The sequence below is a fragment of the Thermochaetoides thermophila genome, assembly GCF_000221225.1.
Source record: "Thermochaetoides thermophila DSM 1495 unplaced genomic scaffold scf7180000011822, whole genome shotgun sequence".
In the NCBI taxonomy this organism is placed as follows: domain Eukaryota; kingdom Fungi; phylum Ascomycota; class Sordariomycetes; order Sordariales; family Chaetomiaceae; genus Thermochaetoides; species Thermochaetoides thermophila.
In genome coordinates, this window is record NW_006383038.1 from 651,724 (window position 1) to 667,139 (window position 15,416).

At 53.0% G+C, this 15,416-nt stretch overlaps 5 protein-coding genes across 5 annotated transcripts; 2 read left to right on the forward strand and 3 right to left on the reverse strand.

Moving 5' to 3' along the window:
- Positions 1-590: 590 nt before the first annotated feature.
- Positions 591-2,057, forward strand: CTHT_0066240 (N-terminal acetyltransferase-like protein; the record flags this gene model as incomplete). The annotated part of the gene is made up of 3 exons (XM_006696858.1): positions 591-759; positions 832-1,231; positions 1,919-2,057. 3 exons carry the CDS (start codon positions 591-593, stop codon positions 2,055-2,057), a joined length of 708 nt encoding a protein of 235 aa, XP_006696921.1.
- Positions 2,058-3,356: 1,299 nt separating this feature from the next.
- Positions 3,357-4,415, reverse strand: CTHT_0066250 (2-nitropropane dioxygenase-like protein; the record flags this gene model as incomplete). The annotated part of the gene is made up of 1 exon (XM_006696859.1): positions 3,357-4,415. The coding sequence occupies one exon, from the start codon at positions 4,413-4,415 to the stop codon at positions 3,357-3,359; it is 1,059 nt and encodes a 352-aa protein (XP_006696922.1).
- A 1,069-nt stretch (positions 4,416-5,484) lies between these two features.
- On the reverse strand, positions 5,485-7,077 carry CTHT_0066260 (uncharacterized protein; the record flags this gene model as incomplete). Its single annotated transcript, XM_006696860.1, has 1 exon — positions 5,485-7,077. One exon carries the CDS (start codon positions 7,075-7,077, stop codon positions 5,485-5,487), a length of 1,593 nt encoding a protein of 530 aa, XP_006696923.1.
- Positions 7,078-8,469: 1,392 nt separating this feature from the next.
- Positions 8,470-10,313, reverse strand: CTHT_0066270 (uncharacterized protein; the record flags this gene model as incomplete). Its single annotated transcript, XM_006696861.1, has 4 exons — positions 8,470-9,075; positions 9,132-9,365; positions 9,469-9,923; positions 10,076-10,313. 4 exons carry the CDS (start codon positions 10,311-10,313, stop codon positions 8,470-8,472), a joined length of 1,533 nt encoding a protein of 510 aa, XP_006696924.1.
- Positions 10,314-11,564: 1,251 nt separating this feature from the next.
- On the forward strand, positions 11,565-14,662 carry CTHT_0066280 (uncharacterized protein; the record flags this gene model as incomplete). The annotated part of the gene is made up of 2 exons (XM_006696862.1): positions 11,565-11,851; positions 11,914-14,662. The coding sequence occupies 2 exons, from the start codon at positions 11,565-11,567 to the stop codon at positions 14,660-14,662; spliced, it is 3,036 nt and encodes a 1,011-aa protein (XP_006696925.1).
- Positions 14,663-15,416: the final 754 nt, after the last annotated feature.

Genomic DNA, 15,416 nt, shown 5'->3' on the forward strand with positions numbered 1-15,416 from the left:
GCGGTCTTTTCGGCGTTCTTTCGATGTTTCAAGGGCTCGTGACTCGTGGCTGAGGACGACGGGGATGAAGACGACGTCAATGACGACGATATCCGTGGGGACGACTGGCCTGGTCGCGATGCTGCTGTGGCCGGCGTACGTACGCGGGACGTGGTCTTTGCGTCGTTGAAATTGCAGGATCAGGTTGCCGGGGCCCTGGGTCGCGTTGACAGGGCGCCGTTTAAGAATGACGGCGTGAATTCTCGATAAGGGAGCGGTGGTCTGGTGGCAGACGGCATCTCGGGGACCAGCCCAGTCACTGGGCTTGGGCTGTCATTCGTCGCTGGCCCACAGCCGGCATTGAGGCATTCATGCGATCAATCAGCGGCGGTGATGGACAACCCTCTGGTGTAAGTACGTAAATTACATTATACCTTGACGTATTGATTGAAATATTACGTAATCGGACCCACTTTTGGCGGCGGGGCAGCTTTGGGAACAACGCGCCCAGCCCACCAAGCAACATGTGAAGAACATCGCTACCCTCGTGTCCCTTGGTCCTTGGAAGAAGCCAGCTCGACCCGTCAAGTAGACAAGACTCGAAGCCCGCCATGGTCACCGTGCGTAGGTTCCGGCCAGAAGATCTCAACAAACTGGCAAAATGCAACCTGGACCCGTTCACGGAGACATATGAGCTGGGCTTCTACCTCCAGTATTATGCAAAATGGCCGTCGCTGTTCCAGGTCGCTGAGGACCAGCATGGCAATATCATTGGCTACAGTGTGTCTCTCCGTCCTTCCGGATGAACCTACTTACCTATGTGGACAATTAACAACTAACTCAACCACCCAGTCATGGGCAAGCTCGAATCCTCTCCGGACGTCTACCGTTTCTCTCCCCACTATCTCCCATGGCATGCCCATATCACAGCTGTCACAGTCGCTCCCGAGGCCCGCAGAATGGGCATTGGCCGTCTGCTGACTGAGCAACTCGAGGCCGCCGCAGATGCCGCCGATGCCTGGTTCGTCGACCTGTTTGTGCGCACTACCAACCATAAGGCCATCGCCTTCTACAAGAGCATGGGCTACAGCGTGTACCGTGTCGTTAAAGACTACTATGGCGACCACTCCGCGGACCCTTCACGTTCGTCGGAGGATGCGTACGATATGCGTAAACCGATGAAGCGCGATGTTAAGCGGGAGCATATTCGCGAGGACGGCGAGAAGCACGAGGTCGATCCGAGTGTTGTTTGGTGAGGTAGTGCCAGGCATTGCAATGTTTACCAAACTACCACGCCATTCCGTCTGGACTTGCCTGCCACATGTGTGGCCCATCTCGTCCGAACAAGGCCAATCGGGCTGCACAGCCCAAAGTCTCGGTCTTCCCCGCATGTGACTGGCCTTAGGCGAGATCGAGGAACAGGTTATAGGCGCCTGTCGTCACCACCTCGCAGCTCCAAGGGTTTTGGCACGGCTCAGACTAATGGAAGACTCCCAATACTACTTCCATGTACATGGAAATAGCGAGGCGTGTTGTCTGAACCGCAGATCCCTCCGTACTGCCATCTCGATGGAGAGCAAACCTGCCTGCGTGCGTTATCTCCATATTGGGATCTAAGTCTCAAACTTCTTGATAGAACGTGATACCCAATGATACAAATTAGCGTAATCGACTTCCTCATCTCTGTCTTCGCAGTGGATTCATGCCCCGTAGGCTGGACAATGTCCCCTTCTCGAACAGCACGATGTGTACTTCATATAAACATGACGAATGCTTACAATAACGCCCAGTAACCTGTACACGATGCTCTGCATATAAAGTCTGTGAGTTCCTGCCTACTCTCGAGTAGTCTTTCTTTTCCCCTCGAGTACAAAAGTCCAATGATTCGGAGATAAACCAACCATCGAAAAAGACAAACCATATTCTCCATCATGGCCAGCCTCGCAGCCAACACCTTTCGTCTCGCCATCGACATCTGCGAGTACACCCTCATTGACATGTGGCTCGACGTTATCTATGGCACCCTCGATATCACCGATTTGCTTCACCTCACTTGCACCGAGCAGCACTTCCTGTGAGAGTATATGGCCCGCGCGCGGCTCTACTGAGCATCTGGCCCCCCTCCCCCCGCCTACTCTTCGTGGTCGCAATAATCCCGCAAGCCATTCATTTCTCCACGCTTGATCGTCGTCCCAGAGATTCATCTCGTGAGTTCTTCTCGAGCCTCTATCTTTCGTTGGCTTTCCTCATCGCAGAGCCTGCTCATGTGGAGGGGAGATCAAAGAACCGGTGGCCTCATCTGGCTCTTGACTTCGTCTTGAGCTCAGAGATTGGGTTCAACATGGCTTTATGGTCGGAAGAGGTCACAACTCATTGTTTGACTGAACGACCATCAGGAGCTCCGAACGGGAATGAAGCAGTCAAGCAGGTTACTTACGGGATCAATAAGAGGATAGGAGAGGACTTGATGCAATCCCAGGCCCAGCAACACTGTTACCCCTTTTTTCAGTGTGTACCCTTTCAGCAAACTTAGTTACTTCGAGCACACTACTAACTCAATCAGAACCATTATTTAAATTTGGAGAAATGTGGCCGGTTGGTAGGAATAGGGAGTGTGTAAACTTATGTCTTTTTTTATTGTTGTTGTTGTTGCTGTTGAGGAGGAGGAGGAGGAGGAGGAGGAGGAGTTTGAAATGGGGATAGTCAATTCAGATCGTTCCTTTCCAACACAACAAGCCTACTAGCCGTGTTACTTACCGTGAGCATCGATCTGAGCAGCCATGTCAACTTATTGAGCCAGATATGCCATGCGAGACTATGATACTGTGGTATTGGCTCCCCTTGAAACAAATGGTGTGATCAGGCCCGCAGATTCAGTCCCTATCCCTCTCAGCCTATCTCTCTCATCTTTTCTCCTCATCGCCTGCTCTGTGCTGTCCAAAAACGCATTTCGGGATAATTGTGTTACATACACATCAAGTTTGCTCGTGCAATGTTGCCAAACAATGAACATATAGAGTGTCTATAGTGACACAAAAATTTAGTATCATCGTTCAGAGTCCTTCTGTTGGAAAAGCACATGATATCACAAAATAAGCTGAATAGGCAGGTTCTTAAACATTACGTAGAAAGCTGTTATGTAACGTGGTCACAGCGGCTATACAATCCCACATGTGATGATGATAGGGGTCCCCCAATTGCGTATAGCCACTCTACCTAGTTCTTGAGCTGTCAGCATCATCGGGTCGCCATGATGCCCTTAAAGGCGAATTCAATACTTATTTTGGGAATCTGAACATTTGATACAATAATGGACTCGAAGTATTGAGGTACCTACTGAGTTCATACACACCGAAAACATCGAGCAGAAGCGAAGTTTAGAGCTTGCTCTTGTCTCCATTCAAAAACACCTGTGCCATTTTCAACCTTTCCACAGCTTCAGCGACCATCTCATCCACAATCTCACCGGCCGGCTGGACCTTCTGGATCCTACCAGCCACTTGTCCCATCAAGTGCGGCAAATCGACCTCATTACCCTGCTTGAGATCCCATTCAAGCGGGACGATCCCCTTGCTGCACAGTTCATCAATCTTTTGCGGCTGAGCATGCCACTTCCTGATATAATCATTCGTCTTCATCCTCAACGGCCTCCCACTAATCACCAACGTCCTCTCGGTCTCATCAAACCCACAGCTCACCACCTCCTTCTTATGTTCCTCACTGCACCCAGCCTCCAAACTCGCAACAAACCTTGTGCCCACCCAAACCCCTGCCGCACCCTGCATCAAAGCGCTCGCTAGACCCCTTCCATCCGAAATTCCACCTGCAGCAACCACCATCGCCGACTGCCCGTTTAGCATCGGCGGTCTGTACTTCCTCGCAACATCCACGACCGCCGGGATCAACACCGTCCCTGCAATATCGCCCGTATGTCCTCCTCCCTCTCCACCTTGCGCACACACCAGATCCACACCCAGCTCCAGCGCCTTAACAGCATGCTTCGGGTGCCCAACCATATTCATCACTAGCACCCCCGCCGCATGCAGCTTATCAATAATCCTCTTCGGCGGCACGCCAACAGCACTGACGAACAACTTTGCCCCGCTCTCAATTGTGATATCGATCAACTCGTCCAACTTGCCCCCGGTATAATCGTGGTTCGTTTTGCGCGCGTTCCCGCCGATCTGGGGCAAAGCGAGGTCGATACCGAAGGGAAGGTTCGGATCGCGCAGATGGGTTTTGAGCTCGGCGATGATTTCGCGAAGTTGGTCAGGCGTGTACATGAAGCCGCCGATGACGCCCAGGCCGCCGGCGTTGGATACTGCTGCGGCCAGGCGGCCCCCCGAGGTGCGAGCCATGCCGGCGAGGATGATAGGATGTTTGATGCCGAGGAGGGTTGTAAGGGGGGTGGTGATTGGGCCCGTTGGAGAGGACATTTTGGGAGGTGAGACAGTGAGTGAGAGATGGGATGAAGTGCGCGTAGGTCGGAGGTGAGACCGTGTCGACTGTGCGGCTTCTTTCAATGTTAAACCGAGACAGGTGAATGGTAAGGTAGCAGGACGAAGAGGACAACTCCGACACAGTCTTAACTGGACAAGTAGACAAGATGAACAGCAGTATCTTTTCAACGTAGGTGTCCAGCCCCCCGATATAAGAACACATCAACCCCGATTTTTTGTCGCCTTCGCTTCCTTCCCTACCTACTTAGGGATGTAGCAACCACCACCCCCTTACCCCAACGAAGATCTGCAAACCCCATCCTCGAAACAGGCAATACAAGAGGCAAGAAGGGCGCCGTTGGCCTGCCCCACTTGGCGAGACGCCAAATTCCGGGGTAGCGAGATGCGGGGAAAGTGGGCGCGGTGGGACGAGCCGAGGCAAAGTCGAGGGGCCAAGAATTTGAATGAAGCCATGTCTGAGAGTCTGACATCCCCTCGTTGGCCCTCAGCTCATGAGCTTTGATCTACCTGACTTGGCCAGGGAAATGGCTGCGGGTGGTTGGCAGAGAGGGTTGCACACGGACTTCGGGATTCAGATCGGCATGGTCCCGATCGTTGTACACCACCAGAGGCCAGAAAGGGATATGGCCGTCCAACATCGCCGGTCTCACTTGATGCCATCTCTCCAGTGCGAACCATATGTATTGCCTTATTCATGTCCGTTCCCTGCTGCTCTGTCTGATAAAAGGAATCCATCTTGGACCGTAACCTAATGGTATAATAAACGTTATGATACACCAAAGAAAGAGCAACGCCGCATTGTAAAGCCATACCTAGTCCGTATCCGTTCCCGTTCTTGTCCTTCTGAAAATCATCAACAGCCGTAAGACGTGTACCAGGACCTCAAGCCGCTATGGGGCGGCCAACATGGCATAATACATTACCTACTCCAGTTTATTTCACTCGCCACAACCCAAGTCGTTAGAGTGAATCTATGGGAATGTATATGCGAACTGAATGTGATAGTTGCATCGATAAAGATGGTGATCGATCCCTGACTGCTGTGCTACCCGAACCTAGGCAACCGGGCAGCATTAAATCTGCTCTCTCCATTTCCTGGTTTCTTATCATCGTCATCCTTCGGCAGCGGAGCTTCTGGTGATGTTGGGGGAACGGGCTTGGATTCTTCGATCAAGTGCTCGGTTACTGACCCGTTCGGCTTCGGTCGGGTTTCTTGATCCCGAGAATGCGCCTCTCGCTGTTCACTATCCTGTTGTTGTTGTTGTTGTTGTTGTTGTTGCTCTGTTCCAGTATGGCCGGCCGCAACATTAACAGCCAACCCCTTCTGCATTGCCAGTCGCTCAGCAGCTCGCCGTTTGCGCTCAATCTCCTCATTCTCCTCGCGTTCAACATCCTCTTCCTCGCGCCGGAGGTTCTCCAACGACCGGACAACCTCGTCATGGTACTCGTACTCCCCATCCAGCCCAAGCGACCGTGTACTGTAGATACTCTGGCCCAGATCCTTAAGCGAAGCCTCGTCAGCCGTCGATCGCCTAGAACTAGTGGTCTTCACTGAAGATGCCATTGTCGTCCTCGAATATGTTCGAGACAACCCCCTCTCGCCGTCAGGCCGTTTGCCTTTCCCTTTACTGCTGCGCATCTTATTGCTGCTGCGATCATCGCCACCAGGGCAGCTGACACGAGCTAGTGCAACAGTAAATTCATCATCTAGCGGTACCGCGTCCTCGTCGCCTTCGCCGTCGCTCGAAAAGAGGTCGTTGCGTGACCGGTACGAACTAGATGTGTCTCCGGACATGGTCGTATTGCTGCGTGCTCGGCCGGGAGATTGCTGTTGCTGCTGTTTACTCTCCTCTTGCTGCCGTTGTACGGGTGACCTCCGGCCATATTGCACATCCTCGTTCCTACCAAGCAGCGGTTCCCTCTCCTCGCCAGGCCTGTTCTCGCCATAGTAGGCCCCATGCCCAGGATGCTCCCTCAGGTTCGCGGCCGACGGTTTGTACCGCAGTGACCCGACTATCTTGAACGGCAACCTCAACAAAAATCCCAACGGTGCCGTTCTGGGAATCACATTTGGATCATCTTCCTCACCAGTCACCTTCCTCCTTCCCGCATCGCCTCCCCCGCGAGTCCCATAACTCATCCCCCTCTTTCTCCGGGGCTGATCCCCAACTACGCCCCGTCCATCTCCATCCCCTCCCCCTCCCCGTCTACCAACCACTCGACTCCCCGTCCCAGCAAGCAATCTCTCCCAATCAAACCCTCTCCTACCACTCCCCCCTCCACTTCCGCTGCCCCCCAGTCCTCCATCATCATAATAATTATCATAATAGTAATCATCATACTGCGCCGCAGCCCACAAATCCTCATCCCAATCATCGTAGAAATCAAAACTCGCTTCGATCCTGCGCGCGCCACGATCGCGCTCACGGGCTCGGCGCGCACGCTCCTCACGGTCAGCACCTAAGCACACACTGAGACAGCAGCGGTCGATGGCGCCCGAGACAGCTGAAAGGCAGGGAGCGACATAAGCGTGGCCGAAGGCCCAGATGCCGGCCGCGGCGTCGGAGGCGGCGGCTTCAGTGGTGTGGGAAAGATTGTTCCAGGTTTGACGGAGGCGCGGGTCTTGGATGAAGGCCATTTTGGAATAGGTAGACTGGATGGTTCAAGGATTCGAAGTTGCGTTGGGATAAGGAAGGGAAAGAAAAGGAAAGAAGGGAAAAAGGAATTAGAAAGTTTAAAGAGTTAGAATGCTTATGGCCCGGCTAGTCTCCCTGGATAAGTCGGCCGTGGCTGCACACTGCACAGGTCGTTGGAATGCCAGCGAGGGCACATGCGGTAGTCAATCTCCAGGACAGCCCCCGGGGAGGGGGGGGGGCCAGGATCTTTCGCAAAGTTGGTGTTTGTAAACCCGCCAAAGTCGCTCGCGACCGTAATAAATCAGATACTGCCGTTTATGCGAAATCGAAAACTACGTGGTTGGGAACTCGGTGGTTGACGCCCAAAAGTCTTGATCCCAACCAAGGGCGTAGGTTGCATCAGGTCAGGTTAGGTAGGGAACCCCAGGGACACAAGGCTGCGCGAGTCTCACGACGCGGGCTGCGATGCAGAGATACTCGGTTTCGGCGGCATTGGTGCTGTCACGGAAAGCGGCAGGATTCCACACGAGGCGCAAATTATTGCAGGGTAGGTCTACTTGTCCGGGAGGAGATCGATCGGAAGCAAACACGGCGACGAGGGCATCGGGCTTAGTGCGTACTCAGCGGTTTGTCAGTGTCGGTTCTGTGGTCTGGGGAAGGCTCAGACCCGGCCATTCTCAGTGGTTGATTCCAAGCGGTTTGATTGAACGAGACTGTATTTGCCGCGCCTCTGTTCCACGTTCCTGATTACTGCAGGGGCCAAGACACGGAGCGAGCCCACCGGTTTGATGCATGACATAAGCTTGGCATGCACAGATGCCCTGGTTTCTTCCCGGTTTTGAAATAGTATACTCGATATAATAATTTTATCAATAAAAACATAAGTCCCTGACAGTGCTATCATTTCGGGGCGGCCTTATCACCCCTCCTTCGCGGACTTCGATGGCTATCAACCACAATCCCTCGAACAATATACCCGGCATGCGATGCTCATTCAGGTTATTCTGAAAATGAACACTACCGCATCATCCAATTGTTACAATAAAGTTGTCTTTGCTAGATTCCTCCTTTACCAGCCCCACGTCCAAGTCGGCCCGACGAATGGCGTCGACATCGACGTCAAGCAGCAGGCAAAGCAGTGTTACTCCGATACTGTTGGCACCTGGCAGGAGAGCAGGCACATTGGCAAACACCTACATCCTATCGAAATTAGTCCAACTAACTCACCGGAGTATGAGTGTATGGGAGGAAGATGCGCCAGAGATAACTATGTACAAAGCAATACAACCCCTTATGCACATCCCCTACCGCTTGCACAAGCTAACACCACACCCCTTCGCTGGGATTTTGATTCAATCCTCTTAATCAAAATGTAGGAACAGGTGCCCTGATCACTAGCGGTGGCCGTTGGTCGTCGCCGCCGCAGCTGGGGCAGCCCGCAGAGGGCGCTCAGGGCCGTAGGGCTGAGGTTGCTGCGGACCCTGCTGGTGCAGCTCGTCCTCTGTTTCGTCGTCAAATTCGCCCTCTTCGCTGCCCTCCTCTTCGCCTTCGTCATACTCATCCTCATCATACTCACTCCCATCCCCCTCCTCCTCACCATGGCCATTCTCGGCATGACTGCCGTGACTGCTGCCATGGCTGTGGCCCCCGTGGTGCCCGTTCTGAGTAGCAGCAGCGTTCGAGTTCGAGCTCGTGCCGTTGCTGGCATTTGTCCCCGCATTCGTACCAGACGCCATCCCCTGCGGAATCCCACGTCCTTGCTGCTGCATCTGTTTGATGATGCCGTTAAGCTTATCTAGCTTCTTGCGCAACTCCTCGATCTCGGACAAGTTCCTATTGCGCTCCTCAGCCATTTTAAGGATGTTTCCATTGACCTGCTCGTGTTTCCGCTTGAGCTGCTCATTCTCCTTCTCAAGCCGCTTGGTCTTCTTGGTCATGTCCTCCATCTCCTTGCGGAACGTCGTAAACAGATCGTTGCTATTGTTAAGGGTATCCTCAACCTGTGGCCAATGTCAGTGATTCAATCTCATCGCTTCTATGGACTGGATGGTCAAACCTGTTTGAACTTCTCGACGTAAACACTGAGCTGGTGCCGCAAATCGGCTTCAGTCTGAGTAAACGCTTGCACTTGCGCATTCAACTGCCTCGACCGTGCATACTCTGCCTCGTAGTTCTTCTTCTGTTGTTCATACCGAGCCAAATTATACTGGACCTCGAGCTCTTTGGTGCGCATTTGCGAATGGAAATGTAACTCGCGCAGCTCATATTGGTCGATAAGTGATTTGAAGCGCTGACAGAATCTTCACCACTGTCAGCATTGTCTTCCATCCGAACCAAAAGCAACAGGGACAAAACGCACAGCTCCTCGATCTCCATATCCACCACCTGCTTACGTGGGTTATCTTTGTCTTCTTGATATTCATCCATTCGACGCAGAAGGCCTGAATACCGCTCGTCCCACGTAGCCTGGCTCCGAATTTGCGCATCTGCAAGAGCTTTGTTCTCGTTCTGCCCACATAAAACTCGTCAGCATCCTGCTTCTTCCCCATGCCGTCAGTAGAATCATGGGATAGGACCTTCAACTTGTTGTTTTCCTTCTGAAGCTCCCGGCATAACTTCTCCAGCTTTTCCTTCAGCGAGACCGTCTTATTAAGCTCCTGTCTGCTGTTGTCCTTGTCCTTCTGAAGCTGGTCAGTGCGCTTTTTGTTCTTGATGCTCTCACGCTCATGGCGCTTCATCTCCATGAAGAGATCTGAGCAGCGCTTCGTCAAAAATTCAATCTTTTGCATGTCCATCATCTTGGCAGTCTGGTTTTGGAGCTCCCTGTTTGCCTTTCGAACCTCGCGCTCTGCCCACATGTTAGCCCCCGAACGGTTGATCGGCCACACCGAACCCAGGCAAACTGCACACTCTCGATTTTCCCGTCTCGAGGACTGTCGAGTGTTAAGAAGCCATGTTGTAATTGGTCAGCAAAAGACGGTGCGAGAAGGGTTTACCCACCAAGTTCAGCCTCTTGATCCTTGTCTAGGGCCGCATCCATCTCCAGCTGGCTGATTCGCTGCGCAATCAGCTTAGATGCCTCGCTCGGTTCCGGCATCTTCTTCGCCTTTCCCTTCTTTCCCGAGGGGGCAGCAGCAGCAGGCACAGCCTGGGCAGCACCGGATTGTCCGTTCGGCGGGACAGACTCAGTGGCCGGCCGGCCGTTCGTAGGCGCTGTGGAGGGGTTGGGGGTCGACATTGTCGCGCGGGCAATATCGTCAGCTAGGAAGATCAGTATGTGTCGAGCAGTCACGAGGGATTTGAATTGCCCATACGGAACTTTCTGTCGAAAAAGAGCAATGGGAGGTGTGCACTCGGTGCTGGATGTCGACCTGAGCCGTTCGGTAATCTGGCAAAAAATTGGCCGGAGAGACTGGATGTCGGCGCCGAGAAGTCGCTTATCCGGTCAGAATAACCACGCAAGTCGACGACATCCAGCGCAGCAATAACCCTCAAGGGCTCTCAATGCAGGACCCAGATTCTTCACCGCGAGGGTCGGCTTGGAAGAGATCGGATTCCAAGGTTGCCAAACAAAAGAGGGGTGTGTTTGGATGTCCAGGTCTCAGAGTGACTCGCTTGGCTTTGACGCCCTCGAGCCAGGGTCCAGAGCGCAGGGGCACGAATGGACGTGTACTTGATGGAGGTCCGACACGGATGGATGTATCGGATGGGCTGTGGTACAGGATTATCAGGTGGGTGGGTGAACAGACGAACAAGAGGCGAAGAGAACGTAGGCAGTGTGTGCAAATCCCAGCTGTGCAGAGATTGCGGAGCAGAACTCCAGAATGTCGTTGTACTTTCTGTGCATTAGCCTTCAGCCTTAGGTTGCTCTCCACTCCCACCAGTCACACACACAGCGCACACCTCTGGCCCTCTTTACCAGTCCTCTCTGACCCCTCTATAAACCTCTCGGGAGTCCTGGAAACCACTGTTCAAACCTGTCAGTGGAGCTCCATCTTTCCACCCATTTGTCACTTCGTGACAGCCATCGGCTCCCCCAACTCGCGCCGAGTCAGCAGCCGTGTCGGAGCCACTAAAGGTCTTGGCAGATGGCTGAGTACCTGATCCGACCCAGAACCGTGCTTTCTGAGCTATGGAGTAGGCATTAAAAAAATGTACCGCGTTAACATTTGATTTTGCAGACCCACTTGACCACTGCCACCCTCGGCAAGGGCCAATCGAATCCCGTTTTTCCATCCACTGTCATGTCTTCCATGCCCTTCTTTTCTCTTTCCTCACCTTGGATTTTTTCCTCAGGTCTCGCTGTTCGGCTCCTGTCAACCCGACCTGCCGAACCTGTGAGCTTTTACGCTCATACTTTTTCTTTCTTTTCCTTTCTGCCTGGCAAGTTTCACTTTAGCTACAGGCCCCATGCTAGCACAGTCTGGGCTACATTAAACGTGGGATTTAGTGACGAGATTTTCTCTTCACTCCCCAACCTCCTCAAACTATGTTCCGTAACACGGCGAAGCGGGCTGCAAAGGCGGCCAGCGACCTCGCCCAGCTCTCCAAGCCCGGCGACAAGCTTCATGGCTTTACTGTTTTAAGGACGAAGCATGTCCCAGAGCTGGAGCTAACCGCTTTGCACCTGCGGCACGATAAGACCGGAGCCGAGCATTTGCATATCGCCCGCGATGACAGCAACAATGTCTTCTCGATTGGCTTTAAGACCAATCCGCCCGATGATACGGGCGTCCCTCATATTTTGGAGCATACCACGTTGTGTGGCAGTGAGAAGTAGGTCGATACCGGTTATGTCTATGACTCGAGTTGAACATGTCCATGCTGACAAGATGCAGGTATCCCATCCGGGACCCCTTCTTCAAGATGCTCCCACGCACACTTTCCAATTTCATGAACGCCTTTACGGCGTCCGATCACACCTTTTATCCTTTTGCTACTACCAATGCCCAGGATTTCAAAAACCTTATGTCCGTCTACCTGGACGCGACCCTCCATCCTCTATTGAAGAAGTCCGACTTCCAGCAGGAGGGATGGCGCATTGGACCCGAGAATCCCCAGGCGCTTGCTGCAGGCGGCGAGGCCAGACCGGAGGACCGGAAGCTTGTCTTCAAGGGCGTCGTCTACAACGAGATGAAGGGTCAGATGTCCGATGCCAGCTACCTTTTCTACATTCGGTTCCAGGACCATATTTTCCCTGATATCAACAATTCGGGAGGTGACCCTCAGAAGATCACCGACCTTACCTACGAGCAGCTCAAGAAGTTCCATGCTGAGCATTACCACCCGAGCAACGCCAAGTTGTTCACCTATGGCAACTTTCCGCTGGCAGATCACCTCAAGGAAATTGATGCCCAATTGTCTGCCTTTGAGCAGATCCAAGCCGACAAGGCCAACCACCGGCCGATCGACCTGACCAGTGGCCCGAGGGAAGTCCGTCTATTTGGCCCTGTGGACCCTCTCGTGGATCCCAACAAGCAGTTCAAGACCTCTGTGTCTTGGGTGCTTGGTGACACGTCCAACGTTGTAGAATCCTTTTCTTTGGCTCTGATTTCTGCCCTGCTCACTGATGGCTACGGATCTCCTATGTATAAGGGGCTCATTGAAGCCGGCCTGGGCACAGATTGGAGCCCTAACACTGGCTATGACAGCTCTGCTAAGGTTGGCATCTTCTCGGTCGGTCTGACTGGTGTCCAGGAAGACGATGTTCCTAAGGTCAAGCCCACGATCCAGAAGATCCTCCGCAATATGCGAGAGAAGGGCTTCGACCGCCACAAAATCGATGGTTATCTGCACCAGCTTGAACTCAGCCTGAAGCACAAGACTGCCAACTTTGGCATGTCGTTGCTGCAGCGTCTGAAGCCTAAGTGGTTCACCGGAGTCGATCCCTTTGACTCGCTTGCCTGGAACGACACACTTGCAGCGTTCGAAGCCGAGTACGCCAAGGGTGGTTATCTCGAAGGTTTGATGGATAAATACTTGCTCAATGACAACACCCTGACCTTCACCATGGCTCCATCTCCCGACTTTATCCAGGAGATTGCCAGGGAGGAGGAGGCTCGCTTGAAAGAACGCATCAATAAGGCTGTCGAGGCCCTGGGTAGCGAAGAAAAGGCGCAGCAAGAGTTTGAGGCACAGGAGTTGGCTTTGCTTGCTGAGCAGAATAAGACAAACACCGAAGACCTCAGCTGCTTACCGAGCGTTCATGTCAAGGACATCCCCCGACAGAAAGAACCGGTTGTGTTGCGCCACGAGACAGTTGGAACTATCAAACTCCAACTGCGGGAGGCCCCCACCAACGGTCTGACTTACTTCCGTGCTATTAACACTTTGGAGAGCTTGCCTGATGAGCTTCGGAGCCTCGTCCCGTTGTTCACTGATTCCATCATGCGGCTTGGCACCAAAGACATGACCATGGAACAGTTGGAGGACTTGATCAAGCTCAAGACTGGTGGTGTGTCAGTCGGTTACCATTCTGCCTCAAGTCCGACGGACTTTACCCAGGCCGTCGAGGGCATTGCCTTCAGCGGCATGGCTCTTGACCGGAACGTCCCGGTAATGTTCGATCTCCTCCGCAAGCTTGTGGTTGAGACGAACTTTGACAGCCCGGAAGCTCCTCAGCAGATCCGCCAGCTCCTGCAAGCTGCTGCTGATGGCGTTGTCAACGACATTGCCTCTTCTGGGCATGCCTACGCCCGCAGAGCAGCTGAAGCTGGATTGTCCATGGACGCTTGGCTGAAGGAGCAGGTTGGCGGCCTGACGCAAGTGCGGCTGGTAACGAGCCTTGCTAGCCGGCCAGAGTCCGATCAGTTCCGCGATGTGATTGAGAAGTTAAAGCGGATTCAAGAGCTTGCTTTCGCGGGCACCATGCGAGTTGCTATCACATGCGATAGTAACAGTGTTGGCAACAATGTCCAAGCTCTCTCGCAGTTCCTCCAGTCCCTTCCGTCGACTCCAGCCAGTTTTCCAGCTCGCAAGCCCATCGACTTTTCGAGGAACATTAAATCATTCTATCCACTCCCATATCAGGTGTATTATGGCGCACTTGCCCTGCCGACTGTGTCATACACATCTGCAGACAACGCGCCGCTCTCTATCCTGGCATCCCTTCTGACCCACAAGCACATGCATCACGAAGTTAGGGAGAAAGGTGGCGCCTATGGCGCTGGTGCCTACTCGCGTCCTCTCGACGGCGTCTTTGGCTTTTACTCCTATCGTGATCCCAATCCGGTGAATACCATCAATATCATGCGCAACGCAGGCAGGTGGGCCGTTGACAAGAAGTGGTCGGACCGCGACCTTGAAGACGCCAAGATCTCAGTTTTCCAGGGCGTTGATGCTCCCCGTGCCGTGAATGAAGAAGGCATGAGCACATTCGTATACGGCATCACCGAAGAGATGAAGCAGAAGCGGCGCGAACAGCTCCTCGATGTCACCAAGGACCAGGTCCGCGAAGTCGCGCAAAAGTACATCGTCGAGGCATTGGAGAAACAGTCGGAGCGTCTCGTATTCCTCGGTGAAAAGCGCGAATTTGTCGACAACACCTGGACGGTGAACGAGATGGACATCACTCGTCCTGCCCGTTGACGAGCGCGCCGCAGCTATCTGTATTATTATTGCTATGTATAACACAACACTGATGATACCCGTTTCAAATATCCCGTTCGAAAGCACACCGCCAACTACATTGCTGATATCGGACAACTTTTTTCAGTTTGTGCTTGACTAGTTTGGCCACAACTTATCCAACCATAAGCCCTGTCATGTTCCACGCGTGTGTAATACTTTTCCCAATTTGCGCTTACTGCTTTAAGAAACAGACATCGCGTTGATTTTGATACGTCTCACTGCCTTACGCACCTGGCTTTGAGACCACTGCACAACGCAAGAGCAAACCCCCCAGCAATCGACTACGGGAAATGGTCGACTGGGGCCCGTTTATCAGAACCGCCTTCCTCAGCTTTGGATTCGCGGACTAGAGGACGGAGTACATGCCTTCAAGTAGATGGCAAATTAGTCAATTAGGGAGCTTCAGATGCCAGCGTGTCAGCCGAGTTCCCAACTTTTGTGTGTCTCCCTTACATATCAAGCTCACTGCACATACACGATGCACGGTAGGTTTGGCATGCACATCTTAAAAATCCGTGCGCGCTTACTGCAGCTCTTCCCCGAGTGGTCGGTTGGCAGACGGGCCGAGAGAGCCATTAGCCAACAGTTGCGGTCGGTCACCTTATTTTATTTGGAATAATAGACTTGTGCTGGGGCACGAGTGATGCAGGGCCGTCCAAACAATCCCTCTCAATGCTACATCACCGCCAGTCCCTTTGTAATATGATGGCAT